Source organism: Equus przewalskii, chromosome X, assembly GCF_037783145.1.
Source record: "Equus przewalskii isolate Varuska chromosome X, EquPr2, whole genome shotgun sequence".
Taxonomy (NCBI): Eukaryota; Metazoa; Chordata; class Mammalia; order Perissodactyla; family Equidae; genus Equus; species Equus przewalskii.
Window position 1 is genome coordinate 52,509,820 of NC_091863.1, and position 21,683 is coordinate 52,531,502.

Genomic DNA, 21,683 nt, shown 5'->3' on the forward strand with positions numbered 1-21,683 from the left:
GAAAACTGGTATTCACATCCCCTAAGGGCACTCTGGCATCCAGAATACTGCTGCATCAACAATGGGTGTATTTCTTGACCTTATTTTAGCCTAGTGCGGAGGTAAACTGGAGTCAGAAACACTGAAAAAGGCCCGGGATGAAGTAGAGAATAGAGGTTGGGACAAGCAGGGTTTTTTTCAAAAAGTTATTCTTAAAATAATCACCCTTTTTTAGATCTTGAACATTTTCAGTACTTGCCCGAGACCGCTCAGCAACTTTGGAAGTTGTAGTGGGATTAAAATTTTGGCCAAGGTATATAGAGAAGCTTCCCCTCCCCTCAAATGGAGTGAGGGAGAAAAGTAATCTTGGAGGTCGGTGTGGAGACAGTATATTAGTTTACACACGTCGAGGAAGTGGGAAGCGGCTAGGAAGCTGGATGAGAAGCGCAGAGATGCCGGCAGGGGGCAACGGCAGAGGGAAGTTGATTAGGGTGGGCTCGATCTCTTTATTCAGGAGCACGGAAACTTGAAGTTTCCCTGCGGCCCGGGGAGGAGCAGGCTTTTTCCACGAGGAGTTGTGCTCTGGGGACGGGCACTCCGAGCCTACTCCTGAGAGCCGGAACCGGGTGCGTGGGGGCGGTGCAGTAGAGACGGCAGCCGTGGTCCCGAGACCGACGGAGCGATCTGAGAATCGGGGTTGAGTGTTAAAGGGCAACGTGTCTGGCGGGACCCGTGGCCCCGAGGAAGCGAGGCGAGGCGACACGGACCTGTCCCTGACACCGGAGGACAAGGGACAAGGAAGGGCCGGGTCCGCCGCCGTTGCTAGGCGCTTTTCGGTGACGCAGCCGTCGCGCGATGACGCGCTGACCGGCCGCGGCCTCCACGTCCCAGGTTCCGCAAAGCCTGTGGGAGCGACCGGGGAGAAGGAGGGCCAAGATGGCGGAAGCGGCGGAGTCTCCAGGAGACCCGGGGACAGCATCGCCCAGGCCCCTGGTGAGCTTGGGATCTTCGACAAAAGGGACCGAGGGTGAGGCAGAGTGCGCCTTAAGGAAGTCGGGTGACGGGCTCGTGGCGTGAGAGAGCCAGACCCCTTCCTCCCGGCAGGGCTTTCCTGTACCCGATGCCAGAACCAGTCCCAACACTGCACCTGCTCTTTGAGCTAACGGCTTTCCACCCTGCCCTCTTCGTGCCTTCCACACCTTCTCGTGAAACTCCCATTCACTTTCCTTTCCCATACTCTCAGGGCTTGTCGTCGTCCCCTACATTGGGTTAAGTGCCGAGCTTTAGGTGATTTCTTAAGTATCTTTGGTCCTGCTGCCCCGCATTTTATCAAGACTTGTCACTAGCGTTTGTTGGAGTAGCAGCATTCTAGGATTAATGAAAGATTGCTTCCCATGGGACGTTATAACTTGATTATTGATTCGTTCAGTGACCCCGGTAGTCTTTCTTGGTTTAATCCTTGCCCTTCCTGTCTTAGCTCCTTGCAATCCTCTTCCTGATGCTCTTGCTCCTGTCTTTACAGGGGATAGGATATCCACCGCAAGTACAAGCCCAAAGCCTGGACAAGTATTTAAGAACACAGGTTTTGGAGTTAAACTTACCTGGGCTGGAATCACCCACTCTGCCACTTGCGTGAATTTAGGCAACTCATTTCATGGAGAGTGTTTCTTCACCTGTAAAATGGAGATAAAAATACCTGCCTCAAAGAGTTTTTAGGAAGATGAAATGACATAATTTATGTAAGGTATCTAATACAATCAGTGCCATGAACTGAAGAGAATAATTAACTCTACATTCTGCCCCCAAGTTCCTCCTCTGGAACAATGTTTAGTTATATAGCAGTTGCTCAAAAAAATGGTACATCCCTTTCCTCTGTTTTAAATTGGCAACTTAATAGAGGACTGAACTGGGAGTCAGGTGAAATTGGTTCTAGTTCTGGTTCTGCTTACTAGCTCTATTTGTTCATCTCTTCAGTCATTTAACAAATTTTATTGAGCATCTGTTATGTTCCATGCACTCTTTTAGGGGATACAGCAATGAGAGAGAGTAGGTCCAAGTTCTCACGGAGCGCTTGTGACCTTGAGGAAATCACTCTGAACCCCAGTTTCCTCATTTGAAAAATGGGGTAGTAATTCATCACAGAATTAGTGAGAGTACTAAATGAGCTAATATACACATAGTGCATGGCGTGACATAGTTATAGGTGCTTAGCTGTTTTTAGTTACTGTCTTTCATCTAAACTGCCCCATCCATCTTTTATGAAGCTTTCCTCAATTATTTTCAGTGGTTCTGGTCACTCCTTACTTAGTATCCAATCCACTTCTATTCAAAAATGTTTATTGAACTCCCACAATGGGTAATGCACCATGCCAGTTGCTGTAGGGAATACAAATGACCTGCCCTTGAGGTGCTTATGGTCTAATTTGTAGGGATAAGACAAATGTACAATGCCGAAATAAGGCAGTATTTAATAGAAAGTTACACATAAAATATTAACGAAATTTAAAAGATGCTATCATGTCCAGTTGGGGTGATGAAGCAAGCTATGAGGTAGAAGTTGTATTTGAAAGGGTGGATAGGATTTGAAATTCTAGGTGACCATAAGAGCTATCAGTGATTGGGCACTTGCTATGTGCCAGGATTGTGTTGGACATCCTCTGCATATTTTCTAAACTTCATAGCAACCATTTCAGTTACATGGTTTTTTAACTCTGTTTTTCTTTCAGATAAAGAGATGAGACTCAAAGAGGTTTGATGATTTCCCTAGGGTCTCATAACCAGTTAGTGGCCAGGCCTGAAATTTGAACCTAGGTCTGCTTCTGAAGCCCAGACTATTTCCTTTAATGTTACACAGCCTCTCACTGGGGAAGGTACAGAGGTTGGGAGGTGCTAATGTATTTATAGAACAACAGATAGATCACTTTAGCTAAGCATGGAGAAATATTAGGAGGTAAGCCTTAAAAGATAAGGCTACTGAGTTAGGGAGGCAGTATGGAACAGTGGTTAGGAATGTGTGCTCTGGGCTAAATCGCCTAAGTTTGATTCTAAGCTCTGTCATTTAACAAGCTGTGGGATATTGGGGAAATTACCAAACCCCTCCATGCCTCAGTTTCACCATCTGTAGAATGGAGATACTGTAATACTTAGCTCATAGGATTGTTAGGTGGATTAAATGAGTTAACACATGTAAAACACTTGGTAGAGTGCCTGGCACATAACAGTCATGCAAATAAGTGTTGTTTCTTCATATTGACTACTAAGCTGGGAGGTTTAATAGGCAATGAGGAGTCAGTGGAAATTTTTGAAGAGGGAAGCGTTTAAAATCATGAATTTGACAACCTGATAGAGGAAGGGTTACCATGGGGAATGTCTGGAATCTAGGAGAGCAGTGAAACTGCTGCAGTGGTTTCAGGAAGAAGTGATGGCTACCTGGGCTACAGCAGTGGTGAGAGACCAGGATCTGAGAAAGGCAGACTCCTTGAGGGTTTGCATGCTAGGGAGAATGTGTCTTAGATCAGTGCTTTTCAAACTTCGACGTGCATAGCAGTCATCTGGGGAATCTTGTTAAATTGCGGATTCTGATTTGGTAGGTCTGGCCTGAGTTTCTGCATTTCTAACAAGCTCCTAGGTCTTGCTGCTGCTGCACCCAATACCACATTTTGAAAAGCAAGGCTATAGACCAATGAGAGGATAGTGATGCCCTGAACATAAATACATAAAAGGGGGATAAGGGGCCTAAAAGTTGATTAATTCACTTTCGGACATATTTAGTTTAAGCTATTGGCAGGTCATCCAATAGATACCCAGCAGGCAGTTGGACTCTAAAACCTGGACTTCAGGGCTCAGAAGAGGTCAGGACTAGATGTTGATTTAGGAGTCATCTGCATAGAGTTGAAAAGACAGAATCTTGGGTAATGCCTGTTTCTTGCCTAATTAGGAAGCAGGAAAAAGAACTATAATAATGGCTGTAGCCTAGGGTCTGGAAGGAAGCTGGTCCCAGGTGAAGGGGCTAGCTAGAGACCATGCCACTAGCCACTCCCTTCTCACTTTTTGGAACCAGGCTTCAGGGACTGAGCTGGTTCCTGCTTGATGCCACGACCCCCCTCTTTCTCTCTCCAAGAGTTTGGTTAATAGTATAATCCATCTGCTTTCAACCACTTTCTTAAGGCTGCAGTCCCTGCTTTTACTGTATGTTTTTGGCCCTGCCTCTACCTTCTCTCCTCATTGGCCCAAGCAAGGCAGCAAAGTGTGCGTGTGTGTTTCTGTGCACATGTGCATATATGTGCACAAACTTGCCTGCACTGGGAGGAGGGACATGGGGGCCAAGTAACCTTTCGTCTCCACTGAGGGGCTAGTCAAAAAGCATGGTCTACTAGCTGAGGGCCTGGAAGTCCTTTCTGTTATACGTGGGGCTGGAGGGCCACAGATCCTGGCTCAGCTCACTGAACAATGTCACTAAGTCTCCTGAGAAGAGATACTGAGGAAGGGTTGGGATGGGGGATAAGGTGGGAGTTACAATGGCACTTTAGTGACTGCAATGACTTCTGAAAGCAATTAGCTGGAGTTAGGCCAAACTTCACAGGTTACGGGCACAGTCTGCCACAAGATTGCCCTCACTTCACATACCAGCCACAGATTCAGAGGTTCCCAGGATCACCTTCCCTTCTGACCTACTGACTACAAATTCAGGGATACTCATGATCCCCTTAGACCCCATAATTTATTGGAATGACTCACAGAACTCAGGACAGCACTATTCTTAAAATTACAGTTTTATTATAGCAAAAGGATACAGTCCAAACCAGCAAAAGGGGGAGATGCATAGGGTGATATCTAGGAGGGTCCCTAACACAAAGCTTCCTTTTCTTCTCCCTGTGGGGTCAGGACCCTGTTACCCTTCTGACACATCAATGTGTGACAATATGCAGAATATTGCCAACCAGGGAAGCTCACCCATGTATCTAGAGTTTTTATTGAGGTATCATTATGTAGGCATGATTGACTGGATTATTGGTTCCTTCTCTCTCCAGAGGCTGGGTTTGTATCACATGACTCAAAGCCCCAACCTTCTAATCTTGTGTTGGGTCTTTCTGGGGTGGTTAGCCCCCATGCTGAGTCATCTTGTTAGCATAAACTGTCTAGGGGCCTACCATGACTCACCTATTAGCTAAACTATTAGGGCCCACCGTGGACAACAAAAATACTACTATCATTTAGGAAATTGAAAAGGTTTAGAGGCTACATTCCAGGAATAGGAGACAAAGACCAGCCAGATTCTTTATTATACAACAGTGACAGAACTGAAATCAACTCCCTGGGAATCTTGAACCTGAGCTAAGATTTATCTAGCCCCTGCAGTGAGCCTGCTCTTAAGTGCTCTACATGTATTAATACATTTCTTCCTGACAACAACCCTGCGATGATGGCACCATTATCTCAGTTTTACAGATGAGGACATTGAGGCACAGAGAGGTTAAGGAACCTGCTCAATATCAGTAGTAAATGATGGAGTTGGGATTTGAACTCAGGCTGGCTGGCTCCAGGAGCCTATACTCTTAATCAATACTCTCCAAATACTGTATGTTGGACATTGACTATGTGCTAGGTGCTGTGCAGGTATTATCTAATAGCAGTGCTCTTTTCAAGGGAGGGCAGAGCACAGTTTGGCTTCAAAGCTCATTCCTTCTGCACTGCCCTGCCTCCCCTAACGGTAGCAAACTTGACACAAGTAATCCTGGAGTTTGAAAGGGCAGTGTCATAGTAGTGAAGAGAGAATACTGCTTCACAAAGGGGTGGTTTACACATTAAGCGCTGAAGAGTATTCAGATGGTGAAACTGAGAAAGGATCCTTATATTTCGTAATTATGAGGTCACTATTAGCAGTATCAGTACAGTGGGGAGGCCAGTGCCAGATTACAAAGGATGAAGTCAGTGGAGGAGTGAAGAGCAGTTTGACCATGGAAGAGACGAGGAAGGAGAGTAGTTTGAGGGAATGGCAGCAACAAGGAAGGATATATTTCTAAATTTTATTATGGAAGCTTTCAAATATATAAACAAAATAAAGGGTAATATAATAAACCACATATACCTATCAAAATTCTGCTATTCTTATTTCACCTATCTCCCCACCACATTTTTTTCTGGAGTATTGTTTTAACCTTTTTGGACTAATTTTAGACATACAGAAAAGTTGCAAAAATGGTACAGAGAGTTTCTATATACCCCTCACCCAGTTTCCTCTAATGTTTCTCTTTCTGTTTTAGTTTGGATAATTTTGACTGACCAATCACAGATTTCTTTCTTTGGCTGTGTTGAGTCTACTGATAAGGCTGTCAAAGGCATTCTTCATCTGTTACTATGTTCATTTATTTCTGGCATTACTGTTTGACTGTTAGAGTTTCCGTCTCTTTGCAGAAATTCACCATCATTTACGCATATAACTTTTTCTACTGGAGCCTTTAACATATTAATCATAGTCATCTTAAATTTTGTTTCCTGATGAGTCTAACATCTGGGTTATCTCAGAGTCCAGTTTTATTGATTACTTTGTCTTGTCACAGTGGGTTGTTTTTTCTAGTGTGTGTATGTGTTTGTGGTGGGGAGTAATTTTTTATTGAATGCTGGCCATCACATAGAGAACAGTAGAGACTGCCTGGAAATAGCACATCTTTTCTGCTAGTTGTTACTGTGGGGGTTAAGTCGATCTAGTCAGTAGTTGAACTGTGTTTGGGTTTTGTCCTTGCTATGGGAACCTTCAATGCATCACCAGCTTCAAATTCCTCTCCTATTACCTTGTACTTAAGGTGAGTGCTAGGTTATCCCATTGTTTTTCTTAATGTTTCTGTTCCACGCTCAGCTTTTTGCCTTCCCTTTGCCCTTGCAGAAAATAGAGCCTCTTTCTCCAAGCTCTAGCCTCACCCCTAGCACCCCTAGTAGACTGCTGTTTCTTGTTACTACATATTTGCTAGCCTGGTTGGGGGACTTGGGAGGGGGGATTCTTTGTTTTCTTGATCCAGCCTCCATTTTAGGTAGGCCATGGGTCCCTTGGTCTCCTGGGTGGGACTTTCGCAGTGATCCTGTCTCTTCCCCAACTGAGGGAGACTAATGGTCTGGCCTCAGGATGGTTTCCTACCCCTCCCCCAGGAGTAGAGAAATTTGTCTTTCCTTTTTCCCCAGCCACAGTGGGTCTTCACCTGTGCCCTGGAGACAGCAGGGTTTGCTGATCTTCCCTCAGCAGCTGTGAAGTTCTTTTTCCGTAGGGGAGAAAAGTCTGAGCGGGGCTTCGTGCTTTTCTCAGGAGTGGCAGCCGCTCTCTTCCCCCACACCTGGTCCTAATGGAAGTCTGTAGCGAAGAGCCTGCAAGTGGGTGGGAACTCCCCTTGTGTCTGATGCTTCCAGGGGCTCTGTACTCTCATACTAGTCCACACTTCACCTTGAGCAATTCATTTTAAATTTTAGCTGAATTCTTAATGATCTGTGTGATGCTTAGTGTCATGGTCTTCTTGTGCTTTTGCTACAAATGAACCAGTGCTCATGTCCCATCTCTTCTTGGAAGTACCTGTCTTTCCTTAGGTTTCATGCAGGCTACTTGGTTGTGCTACAGCCTTAGCTCTCTGATGGGCTCAAGGAGAGTTAGATTTTGTAGTTTATCTAGCTTCTTATTGTTCTGGTGGGAGGGATGCTCTTTCTAGCGTTCTACATCCTAACTGGAAGTCAAATTACAGTGTTGTAAAGTCACTTGAAATAGTTACTCTCTGTGTGGTTGTGTATTTAATTCAACATACAGTAGGTTCATTTGGTTCATTTTTCTTTCAGTTATAGGGACTGCTTTTAAATTTTAATTTTGTTTCATAATTATGTAAACTATCTACTTTCAAGTCATGTATACAGAAAAATGTGTATTCAAAGAAGCATAGCAACTCTCCCTGTCTCCTCTGCCTTATTTCCTCCTTTCCTCAATAGGAAGCCTCTTTTAAAACAAAATCATGTGACTTATTTCTTACATTACATATGACTTAAGTCACATTATATGACTTATTTCTTACACATTTCTTACATTTAAAGGATAACATTCAGACATGTATCTATATTTGTATCCCCTCTTTTTTTTAGAGAAATGATAGTATATATGCAAACTTTTCTCCATGCTGCTCTTTTATTTAACACTCCTTAATAAATCTTAGCAATATTCCCATTCCTTGTTACAGCTGCATGGTACTCCATTATGTGGACATACTATAGTTTATTTAACTAGTCCTCTGTTGATGGGCATTTGAGTTATTCTCATATTTTTACTTTTACAAATAGTGTTGTAATGAAGAGCCTTGCATATATGTCTCTTTGTATTTTTGCCACTTTAGACTCCTGAAAGTGGCAATGCCGAGTCAATGGGTGATCTATATATAAATTTGCTAGATATTGCCAGGTTAATCTTCAGTAGTACCATTTTGCATCCCCTCCAGCAGAGTGTGAGTACTCTTTGCCCTCAGGTTCACTGCAGAGTATGTTGTCAAACTTTTAGATTTTTGCCAGTCTAATAGGTGAAAATTTTTATTTCAAGTAGTTTTAGTTTGTATTTCTCTTATAAAGAGTGTGATTGAGAAGTTATTGTTAAGTTCTTTGAACAACCTTGTTCTTCCTAAAAGTTCAGTGTACTGTCTCATGTTTCATTTCCCTGCATCTGTTGACCACTAAATATTGTGCCCACTGGGCCAAAAACCATACGAGGAGGGATTGCTTCTGTTTTCTTAGGAATTTGAAGATTCCAGAGTTTCAGTCATAATAATCAAATTTGGCAGATGAACTTAAGAGTTTAAAAGTTTGCAATTCATTTTGGAAATGTTATTTGATCTGTCGTTGCTAAGTAACCTGGTAAAAAGAGTGTAGATCAAGATGTATTTTGCCATTTCCCTGTTCTTTCCAGTTTCCCTTTAGGCTTCACATAATGCTCATTTTTAGCCAGCAGAGGCCACTAGATCGTACTGAGGACCAGAAGTGCAACAGAATTGTGACCATGCTCTGATGTGATTGCTGAAAGGTCACTTTTTAATAGCTCTGCAATCTTGCTAGCCTGTGTCATGGGAAGATTTCATGCTTGAAAGAAACCAAATATTTGAGGGCAAGAAAGTGTCTATGCCATTTACTTTATAATTTCCATCATATGCCATCTCATTCTTTAAATTAAAAAAATATTTGAGAATTTTAGGTAACTGCATTGTTTAATGTCTTGTGAGCTAATACCTTACTTAAAAGACTGCATAAACCCTATTAGAAAACATAGTTCCTACTCTCTAGGAAATAATGATGTTTTTGAGGAATGCTGCAGTATATTTTAGGCGTTAATTTTTTTCCTAACTATTCTCAGTTTGCAGGCCTTTCAGATATATCCATCTCCCAAGACATCCCTGTGGAAGGAGAAATCACCATTCCTATGAGATCTCGCATTCGGGAATTTGACAGCTCCACATTAAATGAATCTGTTCAGAATACCATTGTAAGTTAGACTAGTTGAGAGAACTTCTGTTCAGTATCATGGGACTAAATAACTAATAACACTTTGTAATATTTTTCTTTGGTTCACTGATTTTCAATATATTTTATTTATTGAAATTTCAGATTCTTCCCCAGATAATAATTTGGTATAGCCTTTTTGGAAAGCAGTTTGGCTATAATGGGTATTAAGAATCTTAAAATATCCAAATCTTTTAAAGGTGATAATTCTGCTTCTCCAGATATAAGGAAAAATTTTAAATAAAAGATTATTTTTAAAAACACAGAAAAATGTTAATATACAAAGATGTTCGTTACAGCATTCTTTATAACATGGGAAAATTGAACAACAGAAGGGATAATCATTAAGTAAATTATGCTAGCTCTATGTGGTGGAATGGTAAACAACCATTAAAAATCATGTTTACAAAGAGCTATTAAGGACATGAAGAAATTTCTAGGTGAAAAAATTAGGACAGAATTATCTCAACTACATTTTGAGAGGTTATATTTGTATTACCGTACCCTTCCTCAAGTGTCTTCATTTTTTTAGTCTGGCTTCTAGGATTTATTTACCAGTTTGAGTGGGAATGTTGTAAATTAATTTATTTTATATATTGGGAAGAATATGGTAGCTAGGGAACAGGCTAATTGGTCGTTAGGACCTAATCATGTATAAACTGAAAGTCAGATGCTGTTTTGCAAAGCACATTTTAGTAGCGTTATTATTTTAGTTTCTTTAAGTAACATATTAGGAGGGCAATATTTCTGTTTTACAGAGTTTTAAAAATTAAAACAGAGCTGGTGGATATGGTAAAGAATTAGATGTTGGTTTAAGAAGTTAGTAAAAAAAAAAAAGTTAATAGAAAAAGGAGTTAATAGAAAAACTGTACCCCTCTGGTTTTGTAGTGAAGGAGTTAAACTGTAGTTATTAGCTCTCAAATTCAGTGAAGGGCTCTCAGGAGAGAGAAATAAAAGAAATTTTAGCAAACTAAGTGAGGGCTCTGCCTGGCAACCTTGGTCATCACAATACAAGTTGTTATGTCTTTCAGATGCGTGATCTAAAAGCTGTTGGAAAAAAATTCATGCATGTTTTATATCCAAGGAAAAGTAATACTCTTTTGAGAGATTGTAAGTATATGAGGTTTTTGCGAATCTGCTGCTTCTCACTGTATCTTATCATAAGTACTTTATAAGGCAGAGGCTCTGTGGTTATAAAACTGACATCATTTGCAGGAGGAAAAAATATATAAATGAATATGTAAATGAAAATTTGGAAGAAGTTAAAAGTTTAGAATGGAATTTCAGAGATTGGAAGATTTTGCATAATATCTTGTCCTCATCAATAAATATAGACTATATATATATCCTCACTTGCTATAATAGGCACTGCAAAAAATGTTTCTGGAAGCTGCAAACACACAGGGACTTTGTTCAGCCAAAGAGCTAACAATCTCCAAGGGAAAGGCAAAATGTTTAAATGTTAAATTAGAATAATAGCTAATACCCGTTAAGGATTAACAGATTAATAATACCTTTATTGACATTTCTGTTTTCAGAGCTATCATTTAGTCTGATGACTTCTTTGTTCAAGAGTTCTATCTAAACAGTGTTTGCAATAAATTATGCTCTTATTTACAATTTATTCTTAAAAATTGTTAGACCTTTTATTTTTGAGTATTCTTGGTTATCTTAGTACCCTTTATCAGAAAAATTGAATCAGTTGTTTGAGAATAGTTACAATGAAGTGGTACATGACTGTACCTTCTATTTTGGCAGCATTTCAGCTGTAATATAAAGATGTCAGATATGTGGCAAATATGCCATCACTGTGTGGATACTAGACGCAGTGTCAGAATCTTTTTCAATGTGGTAGACTGTGGGTTGGAGCTCACACATGATTGGCTACCTCTGGTGTAGAGTGGAAAGAGCGTGGACAAATCTGAGTTTGAACAGTAGTTCCATCACTAGCTGTGTGATTTTTGGATAAGACAGATTAACTTTTCTGAGACTCAAGTCTCTTACTCTGTCAAAGTGGAGATAGTAACATGTACCTGTTGGTGAGGATTAGAGATAACACTGAATATCAACCGCCTTGCTCAGCATCTAGCATTTAGTAGCCACTACATACATGGTAGCTATTATTCTAGTGCCTTCCCCTTGCCTCCCACACATTATCTTTTTTTAAAACAATTTATTGAGGTCATCATAATTTATAACATTGTGAAATTTCAGTTTTACATTATTATTTGTCAGTCACCATATAAATGTGCCCCTTTACCCCTTATGCCCACCTCCCAAACTCCTTCCCCTCTGGTAACCACTAAACTGTTCTCTTTGTCGATATGTTAGTTTATCTTCCACATATGAGTGAAATCATATGGTGTTTGTCTTTCTCGGTCTGGCTTATTTCGCTTAACATCATACCCTCAAGGTCCATCCATGTTGTTGTGAATGGGATGATTTTGTCTTTCTTTATGGCTGAGCAGTATTCCATTGTGTATATATACCGGATCTTCTTTATCCATTGGTCCCTAGATGGGCACCTGGGTTGCTTCCATATCTTGGCTATTGTGAATAATGCTGCATTGAACATAAGGGTGCATGTGTCTCTCTGAAATTATTGATTTCAAGTTCTTTGAATAAATACCCAGTAGTGGGGTAGCTGGGTCATATGATATTTCTATTTTTAGTTTTTTGAGAAATCTCCATACTGTTTTCCATGGTGGCTGCACCAGTTTGCATTCCCACCAGCAGTGTATGAGGATTCCAATTTCTCCACATCCTCTCCAACATTTGTTATTTTTTGTCTTGGTGATTATAGCCATTCTAACGGGTGTAAGGTGATATCTTAGTGTAGTTTTGATTTGCATTTCCCTGATGATTAGTGATGTTGAACATCTTTTCATGTGCCTATTGGCCACCTGTATATCTTCTTTGGAAAAATGTCATTCATATCTTCTGCCCAGTTTTTGATCAGGTTGTTTGTTTTTTTGTTGTTGAGTTGTGTGAGTTCTTTATATATTTTGGAGATTAACCTCTTGTCGGATATATGCTATGCAAATATTTTCTCCCAATTGGTGGGTTGTCTTTTCATTTTGTTCCTGGTTTCCTTTGCCTTGCAGAAGCTGTTTAGTCTGATGAAGTCCCACTTGTTTATTTTTTCTTTTGTTTCCTTTGTCCAAGTAGACATGGTATTCAAAAAGATCTTTCTAAGGCTGATGTCACGTGTACTACCTAGATTTTCTTCTAGGAGTTTTATGGTTTCAGGTCTTACCTTCAAGTCTTTGATCCATTTTGAGTTAATTTTTGTGTATGGCGTAGATAATGATCTACTTTCATTCTTTTGCATATGGCTGTCCAGTCTTCCCAACACCATTTATTGAAGAGACTTTCCTTTCTCCATTGTATGTTCTTGGCTCCTTTGTTGAAGATTAGCTGTACGTAGATGTGTGGTCTCATTTCTGGGCTTTCAATTCTGTGCCATTGATCTGTGTGTCTCTTTTTGTGCCAGTAACATGCTGTTTTGATTATTATAGTTTTGTAGTAGATTTTGAAGTCAGGGATTGTGATGCCTCCAGCTTTGTTCCTTTTTTCTCAGCATTGCTTTCACTATTCTGGGTCTTTTCTTGCCCCATATCAATTTTAGGATCCTTTGTTCTATTTCTGTGAAGAATGGCATTGGGATTCTGATTGGGATTGCATTGAATCTAGATTGTTTTAGGTAGTATGAACATTTTAGCTATATTTGTTCTTCCAATCTGTGTGCATGGAATATCTTTCTATTTCTTTATGTCATCATTGATTTCTTTCAATAATGTCTTATAGTTTTCATCATATAGGTCTTTCACCTCCCTGGTTAAATTTATTCCTAGATATCTTATTCTTTTTTTTGTGATTGCCAATGAGATTATATTTTTGAGTTCTCTTTCTGCTAGTTCGTCATTAGAATATAGAAATGCAGCTTTTTTTTTTTTTGAGGAAGATTAGCCCTGAGCTAACATCTGTCAACAATCCTCCTCTTTTTTTGCTGAGGAAGATTGGCCCTGAGCTAACATCTGTGCCCATCTTCCTCCACTTTTTATGTGGGACACCTGCCACAGCATGGCTTGATAAGCGGTGCATAGGTCTGCACTCAGGATCTGAACTGGTGAACTCTGGGCCGCCAAAGTGGTTTGTGAGAACTTAACTGCTGCACTACCAGGCCAGCTCAGAAATGCAGCTGATTTTTGTAAGTTGATTTTGTACCCTGCAACTTTGCTGTAGTTGTTTATTATTTATAGTAGTTTTCCGATGTATCTTTAGAGTTTTCTATATATAAGATCATGTTGTCTGCAAACAGTGTGAGTTTCATTTCTTCATTGCCAATTTGTATTCCTTTTATTTCTTTTTCTTGCCTAATTGTTCTAGCCAAAACTGCCAGTATTATGTTGAATAAGAGTGATGAGAGTGGGCACACTTGTCTTGTTCCTAGTCTCAGAGGGACCTTTATTTTTGGGGATGTTTTTGATTACTGTTTCAACCTCTTGTGATTGCTCTATTCATATTCTCTATTTCTTCTTGATTCAGTTTTGGGAGGTTGTATGAGTCTAAGAATTTATACATTTCTTCTAGATTGTCCAATTTGTTGGCATATAGTTTTTCATAGTATTCTCTTGTAATCCTTCTTATTTCTTCAGTATCCATTGTAATTTCTCCTCTTTCATTTCTAATTTTATTTATTTGAGCCTTCTCTCTTTTTTCTCAGTGAGTCCGGCTAAGGGTTTCTCAATTTTCTTTATGTCCCAAAGAACCAGCTCTTTTTTCATTGATCCTTTTTACTTTTTTTTGGTTCTGATTTCATGTATTTCTGCTCTAATTATTATTATTTCCCTTCTCCTGACTTTGGTCTTTTGTGCTCTTCTTTTTCTAATTCTGTTAGATCTAGTTTAAGATTGTTTATTTGAGATTTTTCTTATTTGTTAAGGTGGGCCTGTATTGCTATGAATTTCCCTCTTAGGACCACTTTTGCTGCCTCCCATATGAGTTGATATGGTGTATTTTCACTTTCATTTGTCTCCAGATATTTTTTGCTTTCTCCTTTAATTTTTTCAACGATCCATTGGTTTTGCAGTAGCATGTTGTTTAGTCTCCACATCTTTGTCCTTTCCCCAGGTTTTTTCTTGTTATTGATTTCTACTTTCGTAGTATCATGGTTAGAAAAGATGCTTGATATGATTTCAATCTTCTTAAATTTGTTGAGGCTTGCCTTGTTTCCCAACATATGGCATATCCTTGAGAATGTTCTATGTGCACTTGAGAATAATGTGTATTCTGCTGGTTTTGGATGGACTGTTCTATATATGTCTATTAAGTCCATCTGGTGTAGTTTTTTGTTTAAATCTACTATTTCCTTGTTGACTTTCTGTCTGGATGATCTTTCCATTGATGTAAGTGGGTTGTTAAGGTCTCCTGCTATTCTTGTGGTGTTGTTAATATTGCCTTTTAGATTTGTTAATAGTTGCTTTATGTACTTTGGTTCTCCTCTGTTGGATGCATATATGGTTATAACTGTTATGTCCTCTTGGTAGAGTGTCCCTTTTCTCATTATATACTGCCCCTCTTTGTCTCTTGTTGCCTGTTTTATCTTGAAGTCTACTTTGTCTGATATAAATATACCAACACCTGCTTTCTTTTATTTACTGTTAGCTTAGAATATCATCTTCTGTCCCTTGTCTCTGAGCCTGTGTTTGTCTTTAGAGCTGAGATGTGTTTCCTGGATGCAGCATATTGTTGGGTCTTGTTTCTTAATCCATCCTGCCACTCTATGTGTTTTGATTGGAGAATTCCAGCCATTTACCTTTAGAGTGATTATTGATTTATGCAGGCTTAATGCTGCTGTTTTATCCATCGTTTTCCATTTATTCTGTATTTTCCTTGTTTCTTCTCCCATGTATTTCAGACTTCCAATTCAGTTTGGTAGTTCTCAATGATAGTTTTGGCAGTTTTCTCTTTATCATTTGTGACTCTGTTCTGATTTTTTGTTATTGGTTACTATGAGGTTTGTATAAAGAATCTTGTAGATGAGATAGTCCATTTTCTGATAGCCTCTTATTTGCTTGGTCTAAGCCAGTTCCATCCCTTTTCTCTTCCCCTTCTAAGTTGTTGTTGTCACAACTTATTCCATCTTGTGTTTTGAGGTTTTTGTTAAAATGACAAGATCGTATTTATTTTTGATGTATTCTTTCCCTTTATCTTACTGTTATAATTGTTTGCTAACCTGTTTTGATGTAGAGCTGCAATTTTCTGATATTGTCTGCCCGTTTATCTCCTTGAGCAAGGCTTTGTAAACTCTTTTTTTTCAGGTATGAGGGCCTTCTTGATAATTTCTGGTAAGGGGGGTCTTGTGGTTATCAACTCCCTCTGGTTTTGTTTATCTGGGAGCGTTTTCATTTCTCCATCATATCTGAAGGATGTTTTCACTGGATAGCGTATTTGTGGTTGAAAGTTTTTGTCTTTCAGAATTTTGAATATATCATTCCACTATCTCTTAGGCTGTAAGGTTTCTGTTGAAAAATCCACTGAAAGCCTGATAGGGGTTCCTTTGTAAGTTATTTTCTTCTGCCTTGCTGCCCTCAATATTTTTTCTTTATCACTGACTTTGGCCAGTTTTAGTACCATGTGCCTTGGAGAAGGTCTTTTTACATTGATATAATTAAGAGTTCTATTGGCTTCTTTTACTTGTATTTCCAGCTCCTTCCCCAGGTTTGGGACGTTCTCAGCTACTACTTCTTTGAACAAGACTTATGCTCCGTTCTCCCTCTGTTCTTCCTCTGGAATACCTGTAATCCTTATGTCTCATTTCCTATTTGAGTCAGTTATTTCTTGGAGAGTTTCTTCATTTCTTTTTAGTCTTAGTTATCTCTCCTCCTCCACCTGAAGCATTTCTATATTTCTGTCCTTCAGACTGCTAATTCTCTCCTCCATATCAGCTCCATTATTCAGGGAGTCCAGATTTTTATCTCATCCATTTTTCATTTGTTTTTCATCTTCAGCATTTCTGATTGGTTTGTCTTTTTAGTTTCCATCTCTTTTATGAAAAATTCTCTTTGTTCATTAATTTTGTTCCTGATTTCATTGAACTGTGTTTTATTGTAACTCGTTGACTTTTTTTATGATAGCTATTTGAATCCTATATCATTTATGTTGAAAATTGCTGTACCTTCAGGGTTGACTTCTAGGTGCTTGTCATTTTCCTTGTAGTCTGGAGCATTAATATATTATTTCATACTGTTTTATGGTGTGGATTTGTGCCATTGCATAGTAATAGTATCTGGTCACAGAATCCACCTCCCGCCACTGGGGGGCTGATCAGAAGCTGTGTATTCTGAGCCTGCCATGGTGCCTGGCATTTGTGCCAGTTTGTAAAATCTATGTTGACAGGGCCTGTCTGGGATTTCTGGCTCACTCGCTCACTGCTGCTGCTTTTTTAACATATGCTGGGGCACTCTAGCCAATGGGCTGAACTGGAGCGCCAGGTGGGTGGAGGAGTGCTTTCCTTCATGTGTGATCCTAGGGGCATTCTCGCTCTTCCCCCACTTTCTGCTCTCCTGGGGTGCTTTCTTGATGAATACATCCCTGAAATAACTTAGCCACCTCTCTATGGGGCTTTCCCACCAACTATGAGGGAATTTGGAAAGCGAAGGTCTTCCCGCAGAGAGTTGCCCCTGCTTCCTCTCCTCTGCATGGTCCCTTGCCCTGGGTTGCTGCCACTAGGGGAAGGAGAGAAGATCCCCTTACTTCCTTCTACTTCTTCCCGGAGACCCAGCTCCTCCACCTTCAGACCTATGGCTGTGTTGGTCTCTCAGACATCTTTTGTGTTGTGTGAGTGTCCTCTGTTGCTTTATGAATGTCCTTATCATTGTATCTTAGCAGGGAGAGTCTAATGGAAGTGCTCACTCCGCCCTGTTGCTAATGTCACTGCTCTGCATTATCTTTTTTAATCTTTGCAACAACTTTGCAAAGTAGGAGTTATTGTTCCTATTTTACAGATGAAGAAAATGAGTCTCAGGCAAGCTGAGTGTCATGATCACACAGGCAGGATTAGAACCTAATTTTTAAGTTCAATGCCCTTTCCACTCTACCACTGCTATCCCAGATGTCAAGATATCCTTTTACCTGCTGCTGTGGCCCAGTTCAAAGCAAGGCTGCTTCAGTCATAACACAGAACCAGTGTGTTAGTTTGCTGTTTAGTGATGAATATTAGCTATGTCCTATTTTAAGGTCTGTTCCCAAACCTTGTGGGGATAGGTAGATAAGCTTGCTCAAAGGGTGAGCAAGTCATGGCCAAAATTTGCCGTCCTGCCCCGTTATCATAGCCTTTGGCAAAGTGGCAAGGAAAAAATTAATGACTTAAAAATAATTAACAAAGAAAAAAATGCGAGGTACTGCTTCAAACCCATTAGGATGGCTATTATCAAATAAACAGAAAATAACAAGTGTTGGTGAGGATGTGGAGAAATTGGAACTCTTGTGCATTTCTAGTAGAAATGTAAAATGGTAAAGCCAATGGGGGAAATAACATGGTGGTTCCTCCAAAAATTAAGCATAGAATTACCATATGATCCAGCAATTCCACTTCTGGGTATGTGCCCAAAAGAATTGAAAGCAGGGACTAGAACATATATTTGTACACCCATATTCATAGCAGCATTATTCACAACAGCTATAAAGTGGAAAGAACTCAAACATCCATCGACGAATAGATGGATAAACAAAATGTGGTATATACACCATGGTATATACCATACATGAGTGGAATGTTACTCAGCCTTAAAAAGGAGTGAAATTCTGACTCATGCTACAACATGGATGAACCTTGAAGTCACTGTGCTAAGTAAAATAAGCCAGACACAAAAGGACATATATTATATGATTTTGCTTATATTGGGTATCTACAGTAGTTGGATTGATAGACAGAAACTAAAATGGTGGTTTCCAGGGGCTGAAGGGCAAATAGGGAGTTATTGTTTAATGTGTTGGAGTTTCAGTTTGGGAAAATAAAAAAGTTCTGGAGAGGGATGGTGTGATGGTTGCACAACAATGAATATACTCAGTGCCTGTATACTTAAAAGTGACTAAAATGGTAAATTTTGTGTTATATATATTTTATAACAATAAGAAAATAGTTTTAAAATAGTTACAGATTTTTTTTATAAATTAAAAAAATCTTCAGTGCATTAAAAAAAGCCAATGTGTTAATGTCAATTGTACTTGAAATCAGTTTTTCAGTTGATAAGTTAAAAAATTTAATAAGAACATCAATAGTTTTATTAGAATGTGAAGATCAACTCTTTTTACATCTTTTCCAAACTTTCCACAGTGATGTAAATTACTTATATAATTAAAAAAAAATGAAAGTAGTGCATACATCTTTTAGGTAAAGTTGTATACTTGTAAGGTTTAAGTTAGAAGTGTTATATGTACCTTTTTTCATATTGGCTAAGGAAGGTAGTTGTGCTCTAAGCTGTATGTTACTGAAGTGTTGGCATATTAATCAACCAACATCTGTTGATTGGGAACCACTGTGCTTAGACCTAATCTTGGCAGAGACTTTTATAGTTTTCAAAAAGCTTTAATGTTATTTGTTAAAGTTTAACCTTATGAAACTACCAATATTTAGCTGTTTTCTCACCTATAAGAACAGCAGTTACATACTAGTTCAATGTAATAGTTACAAAAGTAAAGCAGTGTGGCAGAGTGGAAATCAGAAGTAGGAATCAGAAGACCTAGGTTCTGGTCCCACTTTGACACCTAACTGTTTATATAAACTTGGGCAAGTCACTTTCTTCTCAGCTTAAGTTTTCGTATTCGTGAGATAAGCCTGGTTATACTTGCCTTGTCTAATGTAGTTTCAAACTGGTGAAGTGACTTGGCTATAGTCTTTCTCAGGGTGCAGGGTGGGGCACCTAAGTCTTTTGACTCCTTGCCCATTGGTCTTTATAGCATGCTGGAATGCTGCTTAGGTGGGGAGAGGGATGATTAGTGGGATATGAAGTGAACAAAATTTAAAGGATTTATGAAGAAGGGCATTCAGAATTGGGGAGCAGGAGGGCAAGTAGAGGGGTTGGAGAAGTAGGAAGGCTTGGGCAGACAGAGAGCCTTGATGTCTGAATTCCTAGAGTAGGAGAGGTGGATATTGGAATAAAGATAGAAAATACTACATGGTTGTTTCTTAACAATGTTGTGCCTTTTCTTGCCTTCTAGGGGATTTATGGGGCCCTTTGATCCTTTGTGTGACACTTGCATTGTAAGTACTTATATTTCCTTTCTTTGTCATTTGAGATAGACTAGACTATTTTGGGGAGTTTCAAATTGAGGGAAATTTTGAGTGAATATGTCATTTAATAATTCTATGACACAGTGTACTCCTTATGTATTTAAATCTAAACAGTCAGTCAACTTTCCAGATCAGTTCAAAGAGTGATAGGGTTAAAGATGTGAAAATTATGCCCACCTCTGTTTACCAAAGGCTTCTTAGCCTTTTTAGCCGTTTCTGTTCAATAAACATTTATTTAGTCTCATATACCTCCCCATCATTAAACTAAATTAAATATCTGTAGGTTTAAGCTCTGTTTATTTGCAAACATAGGTCTTTTTAAATCTTACTAAAAATATGAATGAGAATGAGAATAAATTACAGAGAAGTGGTAGAGTTTAAAGCAAGATCATGTTCCAAAGTGTTATGCTTTCCATATGCCTTGTATGTAAAGGGAGAAGACAGAAGAAGGAAAGCAAAGTTCCATTGGAAGGGGAATATAACCACTGGCGGAGTGGAAAAAATACTACACTAGGATTCAGTTCTGGGTTCTCATTCTGACTCTGCTGATAGCTACTAATAACCAAAATTTTTATAATGATTTTTCCCAGTTTGCAGAGAACTTTTAAATACCTTCTCTTATTTTATTCTCATAACAAGAAGTTAATATTATTTTCCTTTTTTGACAAACAAGCTCAGGTTCAAAGAGATTGAGAACTGAACTAAGATCACATAGTCAGTGGTAGATCTGGGAATCAACCTCATGTTTCCTTGACTTCTCATTCTTCTGTCATAATTACACATCTCTTCCTGCCTAACCTCTCCGGGTCTCCTCTTCCATATGTATAAAGGGAGATGGTTGAGGGTCCTTTCCAGGCCTAACCTTTTATGTCTAAATTTAATAAGTTTCTTAATGGCTTCTCTACGCATTTTTTAATGTAAGTTGAGCACATGCCAATTTAGGTAACAACATAGAGTACTATATATATATATCAATTTTTTTTGCAGAAGAATATTGGCCCTGAGCTAACATCTGTTGCCAATCTTTCTCTTTTTGCTTGAGGAAGATCGTTGTTGAGCTAACATCTGTGCCAGTCTTCTTCTGTTTTGTATGTGGGATGCTGCCACAGCATGGCCTGATGAGCAGTGTGTAGGTCCATGCCCAGGATCCAAAGCCATGAAACCCCGGGCCACCGAAGTGGAGCACCTGAATTTAACCACTGCGCCACTGGGCCAGCCTCATAGAGTGCTATTTTTTGTGCCTCTTATAACCATATTAAGGGAAATAATCCAGTGCCATGATGGAAGAGTTTATATTAGAAGCTCTGGGCATATAGTTTTTTTAGTTTTGAAGAATTAACTTTAGAGATTATGTAGAGTTTAACCCCACTTATTTGCAGAGAAGAAAACTGGACTCCCAAGACGTCAAGTGATTTGCTCCACTCTACATATCTAGTGACAGAACCAGGCATGGTATCTAGGTCTTCTGCCTTCTAGGCCAGTTAATGTTCTTTCTATCATACCATGCTGAAACAATAGGGATTCTGGACAATAAGTGATAAGTGCTGGCATTCCTTGCATCGGATTGTCAGGACTTGGAATGGAGTATGCAAAACTATAGGCTACAAAAGCCTGTATTGGCAAACAGCATAGTGGGGCAAGAGTTACTGTGTGACTTCTCTATACTATGTAATAAGAAGAGGTTGTGAGCTTGATGCTAGTTATTATTTGTCTGAAAAAATAACACCAAGTCCAAGTGTCCTAAGTCTAAAATTCAAAACAGTTTACGTCTGTAAAATTCTTAGACAAAGAGAGGATATTTAAATGACTGTTGAACTACTCAGTTTCAAAGCAAAGTCTTTTAATAATAATCTGTATGTTTTGATTTTTAAAAATCAACAACTAAATAGGTTTATAG

The 21,683-nt window shown here is 39.3% G+C and overlaps 1 protein-coding gene across 2 annotated transcripts in view; it reads left to right on the top strand.

Annotated features, from left to right (window-relative positions):
- Window positions 1–395: 395 nt before the first annotated feature.
- The window catches only part of YIPF6 (Yip1 domain family member 6), a 29,130-nt gene continuing 7,842 nt past the window's right edge, over window positions 396–21,683 (top strand). The window contains exons 1-4 of one of the 2 annotated variants that reach the window (XM_008543776.2): window positions 396–972; window positions 9,344–9,472; window positions 10,521–10,599; window positions 19,714–19,756. In XM_008543776.2, coding sequence (XP_008541998.1) covers window positions 916–972; window positions 9,344–9,472; window positions 10,521–10,599; window positions 19,714–19,756 — 308 coding nt within the window. In that variant the 5' untranslated portion in view covers window positions 396–915. Of the gene's footprint in view, window positions 1,007–9,343; window positions 9,473–10,520; window positions 10,600–19,713; window positions 19,757–21,683 lie in introns of both variants that reach the window. The other variant, XM_070605401.1, reaches the window with a different exon arrangement.